The 17,391-nt window shown below is 34.0% G+C and overlaps 1 protein-coding gene across 10 annotated transcripts in view; it reads left to right on the plus strand.

Moving 5' to 3' along the window:
• NBEA (neurobeachin) overlaps nucleotides 1–17,391 on the plus strand; it is a 457,716-nt gene that overhangs the window by 86,315 nt on the left and 354,010 nt on the right. For all 10 annotated transcript variants that reach the window (XM_074535327.1, XM_074535328.1, XM_074535333.1 and 7 more), the window contains exons 3-7: nucleotides 711–811; nucleotides 1,070–1,165; nucleotides 3,479–3,600; nucleotides 10,562–10,688; nucleotides 15,169–15,288. In XM_074535327.1, coding sequence (XP_074391428.1) covers nucleotides 711–811; nucleotides 1,070–1,165; nucleotides 3,479–3,600; nucleotides 10,562–10,688; nucleotides 15,169–15,288 — 566 coding nt within the window. The remainder of the gene's footprint in view (nucleotides 1–710; nucleotides 812–1,069; nucleotides 1,166–3,478; nucleotides 3,601–10,561; nucleotides 10,689–15,168; nucleotides 15,289–17,391) is intronic.

The raw sequence follows: 17,391 nt of genomic DNA on the forward strand, positions 1-17,391 counted from the left end.
AAGCTTATGGGTTTTGAGACATTGTAATGAAAGCTGTGTTCCATAATCCTGTTAACAATTTTGATCCATTCTTTTTATTAAGCTCTTTAATTTTTTTCTTCCTATGATTTCTGTTTGTTGTCCTTATGGTTTTTTGTTGGTTTGCTATTGTTTGGTTTGATTGCTGGGTTTTTGTTTGATTGGTTTTGTGGGGTTTTTTGTTGGTTTGGGTTTGTTGTTTTTTTTTTTTTTTTTTGCAGGAGACAGAGGGAGGTGTTAATTTTCTTTTATTTTCCCCCGGCCTTTCATTACAGTAAAGATCAGAAGCATCACTGTAGCAAAAATGGGGAAATTACACAAATTATAATATAAAATGCTGGGATTAGGTTATTGTAAAGCAATCTTTGGGTCAAAATTTTTTGAAAAATGTTAACTTCAGAAGAAGGAAGGAACTCTTATCCGAAAAACATACAGCAGAAAGGACAAGTTTATCATGTGTGATGCATGTTGTGAAATGGGAAGAATTAATGCTCTATAAATGTAATACCTTTTTCAAAGTATGATGCAAAATTTAACATGAAATACTTTGTAAAATATTCAATACAAGTAAGTTGGATTTTTAGAATTTGTGAATACACTTACTTTTAAAGGTATTAATTTTTTCAGATTTTTTTTGTGTTTATCAAAGCAATGAAATTCAGAGTTCAGAATAACTTTATTTTCCTTTGAAGATCTCCTAGTTGATATGTTGGGGGTTCTTGCCAGCTACAGCATCACTGTCAAGGAGTTGAAGCTTTTGTTCAGCATGCTTCGAGGGGAAAATGGAATCTGGGTAAGCTGTGATCAGATGATCAGATAAAGCATTAAGTGTCATTCCATTAGAGCCTGAAGTTAACATAAACTGTCTCCCCGGACAAATAAACTTGAATTTGTTTTCTCATATTGACTGAACATATGTTCAAGAAGTATTTTTGCTAACTATTTTAAAGTTAATTTGCTCTGTTATTTGAAAACTGTCCGCTTTCCTTTGTAGCTTAGTGAGTACAAAAATGGTTGTATTGACTTTTGTGCAATTTTCTTTTTTTCACAGCCAAGACATGCAGTTAAATTATTATCAGTCCTTAATCAGATGCCACAGAGACATGGGCCTGATACCTTTTTCAACTTCCCAGGCTGTAGTGCTGCAGTAAGTTTTCAACCAAAATTCTACAATTTCAGGAACAAATAAACTCCTCATTTGCATTTCTCTTCATTTGGTTTCAGAAGTTCTTGAAAAAGAAATGAGAGTGGAAATACATGTTTGAGTGGTGTAGACATTGCATTCCACAGACTTGCAAGGCAGCTGGGTTGTTGAGAAGTTGCACTTGTGAGGATGGAATATTAAGCAGCAGATTTTGGTCTGGGGAAGTTAATGTGAAAGAGAAACCTGAAAATTCCAAAGAACAGTGTTATTTTATTAGAATAATGTAATCAATATTATATAAAGGAAAGAGTTGAGAAAAAATCAGGAAATGAACTTGTCTGCATCATCACAATTTACAGTGCCTGCTTAGTCATAAATTTTTATAAAGGTTTTTTTTTGTCTGAATTCCATCAACTGTTTCCTTTCCATCAAGGCAATGGAGATAACTTAGAATGGTGAAATTGTATTCCTTTCCAAGCCTTCCCAAGTAGATATTCTCTCTTCCATTCACTGCATGTACTTTCAAAAAAAACTCCTCTACAAATAAATTAAAGTATTGTCTACAGATTTGTAGATTGAGAGAGTAAATAAAAATAGTTAATACTAGGGAATAGAAATCTAAGGTATGGTTCCATTCTGGTATAGAATGGTAGGTATATGCTCAAGTAGAATGTGGAATTTTCTAACAGAAAATAATCCTGAGATTCCTGTTTTCTCATGCCAGTGCATGAAGGCTGCTCTACCTGCTTTTCATCCATCAGTAGCACTGATAATTTTCTTTAAGCACAAATTGCTACATCCATTCCTTGTGAACAGACTTATCAGAGTGGCAGATTGCATCAGGAAAGTAAACTGGCTGATAATCACTGTTTTACACCTGGGTTACTTTTTGCTGGATTAAGTCTTTGATCTTGTTTGATATCCAGCCTTATAAACAGATGTGTCAGCAAAATGCATAGGGCAGATTGTGTAAAGAATTAATTACTAAGTTTTGAAAGGCAAAGTTTCATTATTTCCCACTAAATTAAAACCACAGTTAACATCTTTTACAAGTACATCCACCAGCAAGAAAGGTGTTGCAGAATATGAATGTCTACAGGGATACTGCTTTGACATTTCTGGGCTTCAGAGGCAAACCCTGATGAAATTTCTCTCTTAAATTTAATTTTTTATCAGAGGTTCAAAAAAGATTTTGCAGGAGAAGAATTTTAAATATTCCTTCCTGTCCAAAGATGTGCATCTTTAATAGGAATTCTTGATTGAAATGCAGAGTCCCTTTCCTTTGATTCTTCCAGGATCTTGTTTCACATACTACTCATGATGAACTGCACACCTGTAAATCAAGAAATATAAGTTTCAAATTTACACTTCTTTGTTAGTGCCTGTTGGATTACACTATGAGGTTCTGGAGAGGATACATCCTCTGAAGTGAACCATGGGCAGAAATTTATAAAATGATCCAAAAAACAAAGCACTCCTTTAGAAGAAAGAGTGAACAGGACCTACTTCACTAGCACTGAGTTTGTTTTCAGGTGTGATGCACAAGGTTGACATTAGGCAAAGAAACACCATAGCTTTTAATCAGCATTGTAGATTTCAGGTTGGCTCTGTCTAAAGTTAAGTGTGAGCTCCTTGTGCATCCAGGACTTCAGTGGCAGTATGAAGGAGCCAAGATTCTACAGATACGCTGTTGAGAGCTGCAGGGCACTTCTCAGTACCTATTACATCTCTACCAGTCTGTGCAGGTGGCATGTTAGTCACTCCAGTTGGAGCACACTTTGTGCTTGGTAGTAGTACTACTCCCAGGTTCCCATTTGTCATCAAGTAGCTCTTCTGCTTCAGGCAGGAAACTGTCTCTCAGGAGGCAGAAACCATATCCCAAAGGTGTTCTTTGAAATGTTTAATTTTAGTTTTAACAAGGAATCTCTATTTTATGTTTTGATTAATTTGATTTTTTTTTTAAGTTTAATGGTGAGATTAATAATTGTTAGAAGCTGAATTTATAGTTTAATTTCTGAAGGAGTAGTTTTTCTTTTTGTTCTCTTAATATCGCCCATTCACAAATTTAATGTTGTGTCCTCTATTGATAGAATTTATGTAATTTAAATTATTTTAAAATAGATAGAAAAGTAATACATTAATTCAAAAGCACTATTTAAAGGGTTTTTTCTATAATTCATATTTGAAAGTTAAAGTAGATCTACAGATCTAGAATGACACAGAATTTTGCGAAGGCAAAAAGTATTTGAGAAATACTTTTAACAGTATTTCTCAAAAAACTAATTATTTGTTTCTTTTTTTCTTTCCTCTGTCCAGGCAATTGCATTGCCTCCTATTGCTAAGTGGCCTTATCAAAATGGGTTTACTCTTAATACCTGGTTTCGTATGGATCCCCTAAACAATATCAATGTAGATAAGGATAAACCCTATCTCTATTGGTAAGTAGTAGTTATGGTTTGTTCTGGCTTCCCAACAACAGTTAATCTTTCTTATCTTTTAGTCTCTGACATGCTTTGCCCCCACCCCTGCCAAATATCTGAAGGTTTTAATGACTGCTCACTGTATACAAACTCTTAGAAAATCATCTGTTCCTTTTTGCTTTGTGATTCAGAAATCCATGGACTCAATACATGTGCCTTGTAGATAAACCATAAAATCTAGTGTTGTGGTTTCTTTAGAAATTCTAAGATATATTAATTCTTAGACCTTTAAATGGAAAATGTTGTCATATTATTTGTTTATGGTGGTTAAGATTCTCAGGTGATGTCAGTGCTGCAAAATAAATCTGTTAAACTTGGAGTGCACAGTTTGCGCATTAGCTAAAGATAATAGAAAGTAGATCTATGGATATAAAAATGGTTAACTGATGACTGGTTCCCCAAAAATGAGAAAATTTTATGTGAATGTAATGTGTATAAAAGAAACTGAATATATACCGATCTCAGAAGGAAATCACAGAATCTGTCGAGTTGAAAGGGACCCATCAGGAGCATTGAGTCCAACTCAGCCCTGCCCAGGACCATCCCCATCACACCATGTGCCTGAGAGCATTGTCCAAACACTTCTTGCATTTGGTCAGGCTTGGTGCTGTGAACACTTCCCTGGGGAGCCTGTTTCAGGGCCCAACAACCCCTGGGTGATAAATCTTTTCCTAATATCCAACATAAACCTTCCCCAAAACATCTTCAGGCAGTTCCCTTGGGTCCTGTCACAGAGATTGTAGATCAGTGCCTGCCTCTTCTCTTCCCCTCACAATGAAGTTGTAACTGCAATGCGCTCTCCTCCAGGCTGAACAGACCAAGTGACCTCAGCCACTTCTCATACAGCTTCCCCTCCAGGCCCTTCACCATCCTTGTGAAGGCCCTCCTTCAGGCACTCTCCCATAGTTTAACATCTTTCTAGTATTTTGGTGCCTAAAACTGCCCCCAGCACTCGAGGTGAGGCCATCCCAGCTCAGAGCAGAGTGGGACAATCCCCTCCTTTGCCTGGCTGGCCGTGCTGTGCCTGATGCACTTCCAGACACACCTGAACTTCCTGGCTGCCAGGGCACTGCTGGCTCAAATTTGATTTGCAACCAACCAGGACCCCCAGGGCCCTTTCCAGGCCGCTGTTTCCAGCATCACATTCCCCAGCCTGTTTGTCCATCCAGGGTTTCCTCATCCCAGTTGCAGAATCCCACACTTGCTTTTCTTGAACTTCATGTGGTTGGTGTTTTCCCAGTCCTCTTATTTTTCAGTTTGTCTCTGCAGGACCTTCTTGCCTTCAAATGGGTCAACATCTCCTCCCAGTGTTCTACCATCTGCAAATGTGCTTTCATCCCTTCCAGTCCTGCATCCAAGTCATGAAATGAAAATGTTGAAAAACACAGGGTCTAAGATGTAGCCCTGCAGACTTTGCCATGACAGGAGCAATGCAAATTATTCTTATTTTTATATAATAAATTAAGTCAAGGTCTAATTAATAATTCAAAACAGGAAAAAATATGCATCTAAACTTTACACAGGTTTCAGACTTTGCCGCATGAAAGTTGTCATACACAACCACCACCAAGAGAAAGATACCAAAACAAATGTGTATTTTCTTTCGACATGATTTTTGGTCATGTAATATCTTTTTCAGCTTAGGTGAAATATGGGTAGTATAAATAACTCAAGTCTTTAAGTGAGTGCAGTGCCTTTGTGGTGTGAGACAGCAGTTACATCACATCAACCATTATGCCAAAACATTCTTAAAAATGGAAAAGAGTAGTGAATGCTTTCTCATTTGCCACATGTGAGGGAAAATTGCCACTGTTCTGTTATTAGGGACATGCTAAACCCTGCTTCAAGAATTGTGTGCTGGTTTGGTTATTTCTAAAAAATGTAATTTTAGGTATCTCTGAGGATGGTGTTGGGCAGCTGCTGACAGCCTATTAACACTTATATATTGGAATAGTATTGTAGCTATCTTACCAATTATAAATCGAGTGTGACAATCCTGGAAGAAAATTAGAAGTCTGACATCTGCATGAAAAATAAATAAGAAAAAGGCAGAGCAGTCAAATTCAAAGGGTAAGGTTCAGAATTCTGTAGCAGAAATTTTAGTAAAAGCCAACCAATATCATGTACCTAGCAGTGGGTGATGGCTGCCATGCTTATGGAATGAATAGCCATATGTTAAAAAGCAGGAATTATAGCAGGATGTTAAGGATTTTTATACATTACCAACTGACCATAAAATCCATTTCCATTGCTCTAACTGAAAGAGCTAATGTGATTTTTTAAGGATAGTCTGAACAAACAGAGATGGCAATAAAGGTGATGTGATCCCTTCCTGAAATCTTGGCAAAAGCATTGCTGGAATGCCAGTTACAGTTCAGACTTGCAGCTTCTTTTAAGAGACCATGGGTAAAACTGGTACTATTCAGAAACCCTTGGGAGTGAATTGTCCCTTGGAAAACACATTTTATAATGAATGAGATTTTTTCGTTTTTTTTTTTTTTTTTTTTTTTTTTTTTTTTTTTTTGTGTGTGTGTTTTTTTTGTTTGTTTGGTTGGTTGGTTGGTTTTTTTAATTGGAGATCCAGTGAGTAGACTGCAAAATAAGAAAATTCAGACTTTTAGTTATAGTACTATCGTCACTATCGCAATTGTAAGACATAGTAAAAAAAAAAATAATAGTAATAGTAATCCTTATCATACTTTAACAGATTGTAAGAAATGTTTCTTTAAAAATAAGGTGTAGATTCTTTGTCATGAAGAATTTAGATATTTAGGACTCGCCTATGGCACTCTCAACTGGGAAGTCTCCATCCCCTTAACCATTTTACTTGTTCCTGCTAAAAAAAAGAGATGGGTAACATAATTATTAAGTAAGGTCTTGAATTACATGTGATCAATCCAGATGCTGATTGGTTTATTGAGGGTTTTTTTTGTGTTCTTTTATTTTTAAGAGATGTTTTCTATAAGATTATGTATCAGGTTCTGTAAAAGAATTAGAAGGTGAAATGAGGCTGGTATATCGTAATTGTTTTTTGTCCACAGAAAGTCCAAATGCTTCTACAAACATTAAATGGAAGAATGGTTAAAACTTCTGAAAGTGTGTTCTATGTTTTAGTTTTACAGATGTAGAGACAGGAAGGAAAGAAAAAAAACCAAAACCATCCAAAAATCAAGCTGTCTAGTATTTTCAGACCTTCTTTTGAACTTATGATAACAGAGATAATGCAGAACAGTTGCAAAAGCCTGTAGTGGAATTCTAAAGTTAGTAGAAAGCAAATTTCACCCACACCATTCAGGCAAGAATGAATAAATACCTTATCAATAATGGTACTATGAACATAGGTTAAATTGCTCATAAAATCCTAACCTAAAGAAACTGGAATCCCTAAACTGGAATCCCACTGGTGGAAGGAAGAATGCTCTCTTGCTATGGAAGTGTAATAACATTCAGTAGCTGCTTTGAGAAACTGGCTGAAAGGAAGCATAATTGTAAAGGTTATATGAACAAACTGTAGCAAAATTGGTTTTTTTCTACAGCTGATATGGGAGGTTAATTTAAGGCTGATATGGGAGCCTTATCAGCTGATATGGGAGGTTATTTTAAGGCTCATAAAATCATATGGCTGTTGATGGTGCTGCTCTTGTTGTCTCCATGCATGTCATCTATGGATGTGGCAAGTTCTGCACCATGTAGGTAATTGGTAAGGGAACTTTGGAGTATTCTATAGACCAGTCCTAGCCTATGTTACCTTTGGCAAGAAGGAAAATATCAAGATTAATATTATATAGTATAATGTTGAGGTAAACAGAACAAATTTGAGTACTCAGCTTCTTAATTTCTCTTATATTATAAATCTAATTAATTTGGAGGAAAAACAATTCATGTTTATAAAATCATTCATTCTATTCCAAGGCAAAGAGCCATGCTAAGAAATGAGCAGTTTTTTCATTATTTCATTGTTTTCTCATGTTTGTGTGCTGAACTCCAGGAAGTTACACACTTAAGGACAACTCAGTGTTTAAAATTTCAGGAACAGTCTGATTTGACCGTAATGGAGTTAAAATCAGCCCAGTAACCAACGGATAGGAAAGGGAGAAAATTTGAAAGATGTAGACATTTCTTCAAGAGATACTCTTTATTTCAAAATGCTTTCTCGCTCTTGTTCAAAGTATTAGGATGCATTTTATACATGGTAATAATATTTTATCATGTAAAAACGTTAATATTTACAGTGGTTGGCTGTTGGTAATTTAAGAGAAACTATTATATTTGACATTTCCAATCAAATAATATAACACTGTCATAATGTAGTGAATTTTTGTATTATTTTATTTTCCTTCAGAATGTGATTCTGCTAAATGAAACTATTTTAGACCATTTCAGAAATGACATTGCAGAGAAACAGATTTGGCATTGTGAGAGTTGCAGTTACCTACTGAGAAGTTCTTTGAATGGCATAAGACCCTAAGGAGATAAATCAAAGTCTTAAACCATCTCACAGCACATTCAGTTGCTCTTATTGTAAGAGCTGTATTTTGAGTTTTATAACCTTTCTTTCATTGCACTAAATTCAGTGCTGTGGTTGTGTATTTGGGTAATTCAGATTTATGTGTGTATAGTGATATTCTTCCATGAGTGTGTTCACTGCTCCTTTTGTCGAGGGGTAGAGCTGCCTATGGGGTCATTGTAGAAACAGGATCATTGGCATGATCCAGGTTAAAAATAGCCTTCAGAAGATGCAAAGGAATGGCAGTGTTACAAAGTGTTCAGTTTTGAGGTCAGTGGTAATGGACAGCATGTAATATTTCTTTTCATTCCTAGGTTATGTCTTAGGTTTATTTAGAGAGGACATTTTACGTTTATCAAAGAAGTGCTTTCTTCTTTTCTGCAAAGAGAGTTCTGTGTAAGCCCTTATTAAAGACAGTGGCAGGGAATAATGCTCCTTTTCATCACAGCAGCTTGAGGGGAGAGAAAACTGGATACAATATAGAGAAGCAGGTGAATGAATGAGGAAGACACGACCTGAATTGGGGAAAAAATAAATACTATATATACTTCAAGACTGGAAGTAGGAACTTCTGTGCAAGGGTTCATTAGGGTGCAGGAAAATCATCTATAGGTGTTACTGCCAGTTCTATTTACTTTGTTTTTAAAAATTTTAACAAGTATCCTTTAGTAGTTTTTACAAAGGTGTCCTAAGTCATTACAAAAAAAGTAGCTTTCTAGAATTTGAGAATTTGCATGTCTTTTTTTTAACCTCCTTTACAAATGCCCTCATAGGAGATGAGTGTCTAAGCTGTGATCACCTCAGGGTATAATCACAACACCTATGTTTTAAAGTTTATTTGTTCTGATAAGATCATGGTTTATTAACTATTTTTTTTGACAATGAGCAAAGAGAACAATGTGATCCTCTCCTTAAATTATGCACACTTATTGACTTAACTGTAGGCTTCTGAAGATGGAATAAGTTTCATGAATATGAAATTTTTTCTGTGTTAAAATGAAGATTGTCTATATGTAGTAGGGTAGACTAAAAGTATACTATCTCAGCAGCTATAAAAGAAGATGAAATTTGAACTTAGTCTTTGCGTGTACCTTTCATGTCTTAAAATTCCTAGGAAAAAACTAGTCCAACTGTTTGAAGAAAATATTTCAACAAAGAAACCATTTAAAACATTATTACTAATTATTATAATATTAATAATTATTATTAGTATTATATTATTAGTAGTATTATAATTTTTATAATATATAATATATAATAATGTATAATAATATATATTATAATATTATTAGCTATATATTATTATATATAATATATAATTATTATATATATTATAATATTAGTATTATAATTTTACTAATTATTATTACTATAATATTACTAATTATTACTAATTATTATTATAATTATTAATACAATAACATGTAATTATTTTATAAGTTAGCTACATAAAGAGAATTAGTAAGCTACAGGACTTTGTACAAATACTCACAATTAGTAGGTTTTTTTCTTATATTTGCAAAGCTTAATTTCAGAATTTACAGATGAAATTCACCATCCAGACCTGGTATTTCAGTCATTGGTTATTTATTAAAATTCTAGAAGTTGTATACACTGTGCTCCATATTATTAAAAGCAAACTGCTCTTCATTGTACTGAGCTTTTCAGAAGTGATTAAGCAGCATAACTGTAGATGTGGACTTGCCATAATGTCATTCATGAGCTTTCACCAGTTACCTTTGCAAAGTGTTTTTTTAAGAAGTCTAGAATTTCTTTTTAAAATGCTTTTGATTTCAAATATTAAATGAACGAGCTTTCTGCTTTATCTGTCTTTATGATATTTGTCACAAGAAAGCTTGGAAATCCTTGTTAAACTGACTTTCCTAAAATTTCAGTCCTTTATCCATTTGACAAATGAAAATAAATCCACAACTCAGAAAATTCAAACTTTGTATATCATTAGCATAATTTATTAATGTCTTGAAAAATAATTCTCGTGTATTATAATTATCTTGAATCCAAATTTGTATGTCATATCAGCTGCATTGTTTCCTGAAACCCCCAAAACTGCAAGGCATCTCACAATTTTTCTGTAATGAATATTTTTCCACAACTTTATTCAGATGCATTATTTTAAATTATGATTAATTAAGAAACTGAGGGTGAGACGTGATAGACATAATATTTACTATCTTGTATTCTAGGGAAAAAAAAATACTGATTTTTAAAATGTAGCTTGGAATCAATTAAGTGCTGAAAGTGAGTAGCTCTCCAGAAAGAATGGTGGAAGAAAATTAGATTCACTATTCTGGGTACAAATTTATTTTCTTTTTCACGGCAGATTAAAGTAGTATTTGGACCTTTTTACTATAAAATAATTCCTCTTTTTCCAATTTAATTCTTTCTTTTCAGTTTCCGCACTAGCAAAGGTGTTGGGTATTCTGCTCATTTTGTTGGCAACTGCTTGATAGTGACATCCTTGAAGTCAAAAGGCAAAGGTTTCCAGCACTGTGTGAAGTACGACTTTCAGCCACGCAAGGTAAGCAAAGTGGTGTTTGCAGGAAGGAGGAGCACTGAAGGTGTGCTGACTAAGGGGATTTATCCCTTCTGGGAGCAGGGCTAAAATCCCCTTAGTGCTATGGTATTAATCATAGTTCCTCGTTTATAAGTAAATGCTCTTGTGTTCATGCAGAGTTACAGTTCAGAATAAATTCAAGAGAAATGTAATAATTTATAGTGTGACGCTTCTATAAAGTCAGCATGTTTTTCAAAACTACTGCTTAAGTGGCTTCAGATAGAGATGAATTGTGAGTATTTGTAGAATGGCTACATTTAATTACTTAAATATCTTCATTCTGTTTCTGAAAATTCTGTACTTGGTAACTGTTGCCAAGGTCTTGAAAAATTTTGCTGGCAATGCTAGAGTTTCATTATCTGATGCTGTATGATATAATGCTCTGAACTTTCTTCCATTTTAGTGCTGTTTTAGGATTTCTCATTTTTAGTAGTAAATCTTGATTGCACCTCTAGATCATTTTAGTGTTTATTTCTACCCTATGCCTACTAGTCCTAGGGGAATGATGATTTTGTGGCCTTCAGTGTTGCAGTTAGTTGACTGAAGCATTGACTTTTCTGTACAGCAAGCATTATGTGTTTTGTCGCTGATATCAGTCTTGTGTGTATTTTGCTATGAAGCCCATTTCTATTTTTTATGGGTTTAGAATTTGTATATTGAATTTCAGTGCTTGAATTTATTTTTTTTTTAGAAACCAATCTCTTAGGGAGGGAATGCCTTTGTTCACACATCAGCTTAATGTTCCACTATTTCTCTTGGTGTGTATTTGTGGTTCAAAATCACCAATTGTAATTTTGTCATGTAGCTTTGAGGTCATTTGTGGTTTTCTTAAAACAAAGTAATGTCTCTCTCTAGCATATCACTCAGGGTTGTATAAAGCTTTATAAACACATATCTGCTGAATCTACTGGAGTGAATCAATTCTGTTTATCACAGTTTTCCAATTTTATAGCCAGAAAAGTATCTTGATGACAGTTCAGTTTTCATTTAAAATATCATCTGAATCTAATGACAAATGTAACTGTTAACTTTTGTATTATGGTATGGGTAATAACCTCTTGGGATCTAGCTGATCTTTACTTGTTGATGAGGAAGTAGTCTATCTTACCAAGAGATGCTTTTGGTAATTTTTAATACAAAAATGACTAGTTTTCTTTGTGCCAGCTCATGAAAAATTTAGCTTTTGCTGTTGCTACTCAAAATGACAAATTCTGAAATACTGGTATCTGTGTATCTCATTATATGAATGCCAGTTTCAATTCAAAGTCTGCTGATCTGCTGAAGTGCATAAAAATATAACTCCCATGTTAGCTTTACATATCCCAAAGTTCATGCTCCATACAATTTGAGTCATATGTTAGCTTTAGAAAGTATTTTAAATAAATATTCTGGAATATATTTTTGAGTTGTTTAATATATGTTTTTTCATCATTAACTTGTGTTCACATGCCTTTGTTAAAGTACGTAATGCATAGTGAGGAAATAAAACCTGTCAAATATAATTCCTGGCCCTAAAAATCAAAACTTATCCTGTTTTACATGCAAATTGATTTTCTTCTTGTTGTTTAGATATGACATTGGCTTCTCTGTACAAGATTTGAATGTGTAGATACATATTAAAAAATGTGTAGTCATTTATAAAGCAATTAACTCGAGAAATGTGATATTTTGCCATCAGATGTACCATTCCCTAGACATTTGCTAACAGACACACACATTTCAGCAATAAATTTTGTCAGAATCATCATCCTCAATAAACTTCTAAATTATGTGGCTTGAAGGTTTTTAAAAAATTTTGGTGAATCACAGTAAAGTAACAAATTCAATTTATCTGGTTAAAAGCTTTATGTAGACAGATCAGAGTTGCTCTGTTCACGTGAAGGTCTTCCTGCTATGTCATATGACACTATTCACAGTACAATATGTAATATTAATGTATAACTTTAGGTCTCAATTGGTGTATTTTATAATATTGTAAAAGCAAGCATTTATAAAAATATGTGGAGAAATTTGGTTATCATATATTCAAATAGAAAATGTGGGTGTGGTATAATAGCCTGATGTCTCAACAGAGCTAAACTAGCTTTGGTGATGTTATGTTTAAAATGTCTATACTGCTTTTTTGAGACTCCAAATTGACATTTTGTGTAGGTAACTTCAGTGTTTTTGCTTCCTTGAGCTTCAGCCTCAGCATCAAGTCTTGTAAAACTGGAACACGAAAGCAGCATAGTCAGGAGCAAATACCTTTTTTGTGTGTGTTTCTAACTGTGAACATCTTTACTGACTGTAGCAGAGACAGAAATAAGTTCCACATCCTGGAAATGCTTAGTGTATGATGCCTCATCTCTCTGATTGTGCTGTCCTATGGAATAGGAATATGACTTGGTGGGAGCAGTTGGTGACTAAGCTTGACAGGTTTCAGCAATAAACAAAAAATGCATAGTGAAGGGTCTTTTAGTACTCCCAAAAGAAGCTGTTGTTATAGCAGAGGGAGGAGAAAATAATATGGGGAAGAAAACTGCAGGATGAATGTGAAGGAAATTTGTACTTCTGACTTTGAATATTAGGGGGAAAAAGGATTTTTTTTTCCAACGAAGAGTTCAAGAAAAAATATGTGTGAGATCATCGAACTTGGTTTGATTCATTGTGTGGTAGCAAAGTGCTGCCTTTCCTTCTTAAAAAAAGGGTTTGCTAGTGCTAGAGAAATTGCCCAAATACAGAAATTTGCAAAAACACCCATTAATTAAAAAGTCCAATAAACTGCTTAAAAGCTCTTTATAATGTACCTGAGCACAGATAAATAGCAATGTACAGACCAGTGTAAGTAAAACTGAGTTTTTCAAGAAGTTGAGGTTGAATCGGAATTGGTATTTTTTCAGAAATGGTTTTAAAGCGTTCTGAAAGAAAAATCACAGACAAAAAAATTATGTTTTTGGGGGGATTTTATTTGAGGATGACAGTGAATCACAAAAATTACTTTTTTCATGGTTCTTTGGAAAAAAAAAAAGTTTCCATACATGACTACAGAAGCCAAAGCTGGAGCAGTACTTCTTTATTCCAGCATTGCCCAATAAATCTATCTATTGGAAAGCCAAGAAATGAGATGCTCAAAAGTATTGTTGTATGATCAGCATTTTTCTACCCTCTGTTAGTTGTATGTTTAAAGGAGGGAAAAATGAAAAAAAAAATTTAATACCTGGAAACAGATGTGTAAAAATGTGTTCTCATCTCTATAGCTATTATACACCTATAAGAGAATACAGCTCAATTTGACGACTACTGTAATGCTTATTGTCAAAATGTGTTTTGCTGCATGCTGTTTTGTTTGTAACTTTGTGCTTTGTCTAATTTTAAAATCAACATATGAAAGCATCTACTTTTATTTTCTCTGACAGAGAGACAGTTTTTTATATTAATAAGCTCTCTGTCTACTTATCCCAGCTCAGGAAGAGAGTCAACAAGCCCCTAGGGTTGCAGAAGTTCTCTACTTTGGAGAAAAGGGACTTTTCTGAACATGGAAATCAAAATATATTAATTGAAAAAGAAAGAAAGAAATGGATGATGATGAAAATATCAATTATTATTTCAAATTATTGGAATACAAAAGGCTATTTTTAAGACAAGGTGACATTTTCACAGAGTCAATTGGGTTAGAAGGGGATGTGTTGAGACTGGCTGGTCTCTCCCCCTGCTTGCAGAAGAGACTCTTAAATTAAGTTGCTTTGGATTTTGTCCAGTTATGTTTCAAATGTCTCCAAGCAAGAAGACTCCACAGTTCTTCTTGAATTTATTTGTCATGGACATCATGATTCCAGTTAAATAAGTTATGGGAAAGATTACCATAGTAGTAAGTGGAAGCACTAAATTACACTGCCTTCTGTGTTTGACTATTTAATGCATTTTTAATGATATGACAGTTGTCCAAAAATTGATGGAATGGTAAAGAAGAGAGGAAAAATATCAAAGCAGACAATCAGGATCATGTCTTAACCTGGGCTGTAAAATTTGCTATTGAGATTTTTTTTCTGTTTATTTAATAATTTCTGATAGACAGAAATTTTTGCTGTGATGCAAAAACAGAGGTTGTGTGATATGAATTTGTTAAGGTACGAGCACATAGCTCCAATTTCCTGCCAAAACTCAGCTGTGTTTTTTTACAGAACAGTGTTGAAATTAAATTGCACTGTTGACATTAAATTGTATGTGTGCATTTTTGCTTCTAATGCCATAAAAGAAAGCAGGTAGGTACATCATTGCATTTAGGCATAGTTCTATTGACTGGACTTGAAGTCCCAATGACTTGAATTTTAATTTTACGTGTTTACGAGGGCTCATCTTTTTGTGCAAATTTATGAGATTGGTCGCCCTTTCTTTATGCCATTCATTAACTTTGTTTTATAGCACAGAACCTGCCCCTGTGCACTGACTTTTCCTCTCTTTCCAGTGGTACATGATAAGCATTGTTCACATCTACAACCGGTGGAGGAACAGTGAAATACGCTGCTACGTGAACGGTCAGCTGGTATCCTATGGTGACATGGCCTGGCATGTTAACACGAATGATGTAAGATTTTATTGGTTTTCCTTTCTCATCACTTTTCATTTTAAGGTTAATTCAAAAAGAAAAAAAAGTGTTACCTTTTTTTCCCCTCAAGATATTTGCAGATTTTCTTTTACAAGTGTCTTTTCTATTAATTCTTATTCATCTGCTTATTAAAATGTAATATTATTGACTTTTTGAGTTTGTGTATACGTGTTGTCACTTTCTGTACCTTTGACTTTGGAAAGTTTGAGAGCCTAGACCTAATGAAGAGGCAAATATTACTCTTTCTGGCTCAGAGTTCTGGCTGTGGAAGGCAGACAAAATTATTTTCTTGTTCTTTGCCTTCAGCTAAATCTGTGATAGAATTTCTGAGGTTCTTGGTTCATCAACTTACTATGCTTTTGTTATTTTTTATTTATAATATAGTTCTCATTTCTTTCTGACTACTATAAGGGATAAAGAAGCCTTAGGGAAAAGAACTGTCTTTTGCTAAATTCTAGAGGCAAAATAGGATTTGAAAGGGAGAGCTTAAATATTACATGTTAATTAATGTAGGAGAGCTCTGCCTTCCAAAGTTTCTGATTTCTATTCTTTTGGGTTTTCTGGTAGCATTTTGACTTGCAAGAAAAGGCTAGCCTTTCAGTTTTTGCAGAGCATGGTGTCTCCTTGGTAAGATAAAAATTTCCATGGTAGGTGAAATGCAATGCCTGAAAAGCCAGCTGAGGTCTCAGAGGATCTGGTCTGGATTATTGGTTATATGGTGTGGGGATCAGTAATCCTTAATGACAAATGCTTAGCAAAAGGAGCTGCTTCTTCTACTTCTATTTTCTTCAATGAATTCTTTTTTACTTTCTCATGCAAAAAAGTACTATTTTTTCTTAAGGTGAAATTGGTTTGCCAAGATTTAGATTATTTAAATCTTAAATATGTGCTAAGGGTTTTTTTTGTCCACAGGATAACAGTCTAAGCTATGGAAGACACTAGTTATCATTAGCTATGTATTTTTTAATAACAAAAATCTGTTCTGTTAATAGTAGGAAGTAGAATAAAAAGATCAAGAAATTCAGGAAAGTTATGTGAATACAAATGCGTAAAATACATAAAGGAAAAATAGAGGAGTGTGTACGTAGGCTTCTTACTATTTTACATTACCTAGGAAGAGAAGCTCTTCTTTTAACTATATTAGAATTTTCTTTGAATTGTTAGAAGTATTCCCTTGAAAAGTCTTGAGCAATTATCCAGGCCATTTGTTAACATCTGCCTTCATACCCTTACACTTGGATATAATTTTAGTCTCCTGGAAGATGTCAGTGTAATACTTTACCGTAATAGTGTTGGAGGAAAAGAAAACACTACGTACATCAGGCAATAATTTTTCTTGCTTTATATCCCATGTTGAGCATAAGAATTTATGTAGTTTACACTGATAGATTTAACAGTACAAGTTCTGAAAACAGAAGGGGTCAGGAGCTGCGTATTGACTAAGTGCATCTGACTGTTCAGTCTTTTTTAGGGATGAATATTGTAATATAATCAAGATGTAGTGTTAAAATTGCTAAATGTACTGATGACAAGATTTTTCATTTGCTCACTATGTCAAATCTATCACTGAACAATAAGTATTATGATTAAACATATTTTTAGACTAGTAAAACATTCATTACATTTACATTATTGAGTTTAACGTTAAGGAACTGAATTTAATATAATTTTTTAAGTATAAGTTTTGTCATGGCAGAGATTACAAATTTATTTTATTTTTTTCCCTGACTGATTTTGCATTTCCATTCTCTAATGTTTTTGTGAGGGCTTTTTCAGTATCAGAAATTTACCTCTTGTATCCAAGCAAGAAGTGTAGAAAACCTCAGTCTACCATTTTCATATGTAGCCTGGGAGATATGGAAGTAAAGATAGAGGGGGTAAAAACAGTGAAACTCTTAAAAAAAAGCTTATCTATTAATTTGTCTTAAATTATTTTTTCTTGTATTTCTTACAATTTATTCTTATTTATACAAGGCCATGAATTTAGTAGGTTCTTAACTATTTCTGTAATGTGGCCAGGCAGATATAGGGTGTTACATGATGTACTCATTATAGGTTCAGATCTGCATTCTTCACAAATAT

Source organism: Zonotrichia albicollis, chromosome 2 (assembly GCF_047830755.1).
Source record: "Zonotrichia albicollis isolate bZonAlb1 chromosome 2, bZonAlb1.hap1, whole genome shotgun sequence".
NCBI classification, from domain to species: domain Eukaryota; kingdom Metazoa; phylum Chordata; class Aves; order Passeriformes; family Passerellidae; genus Zonotrichia; species Zonotrichia albicollis.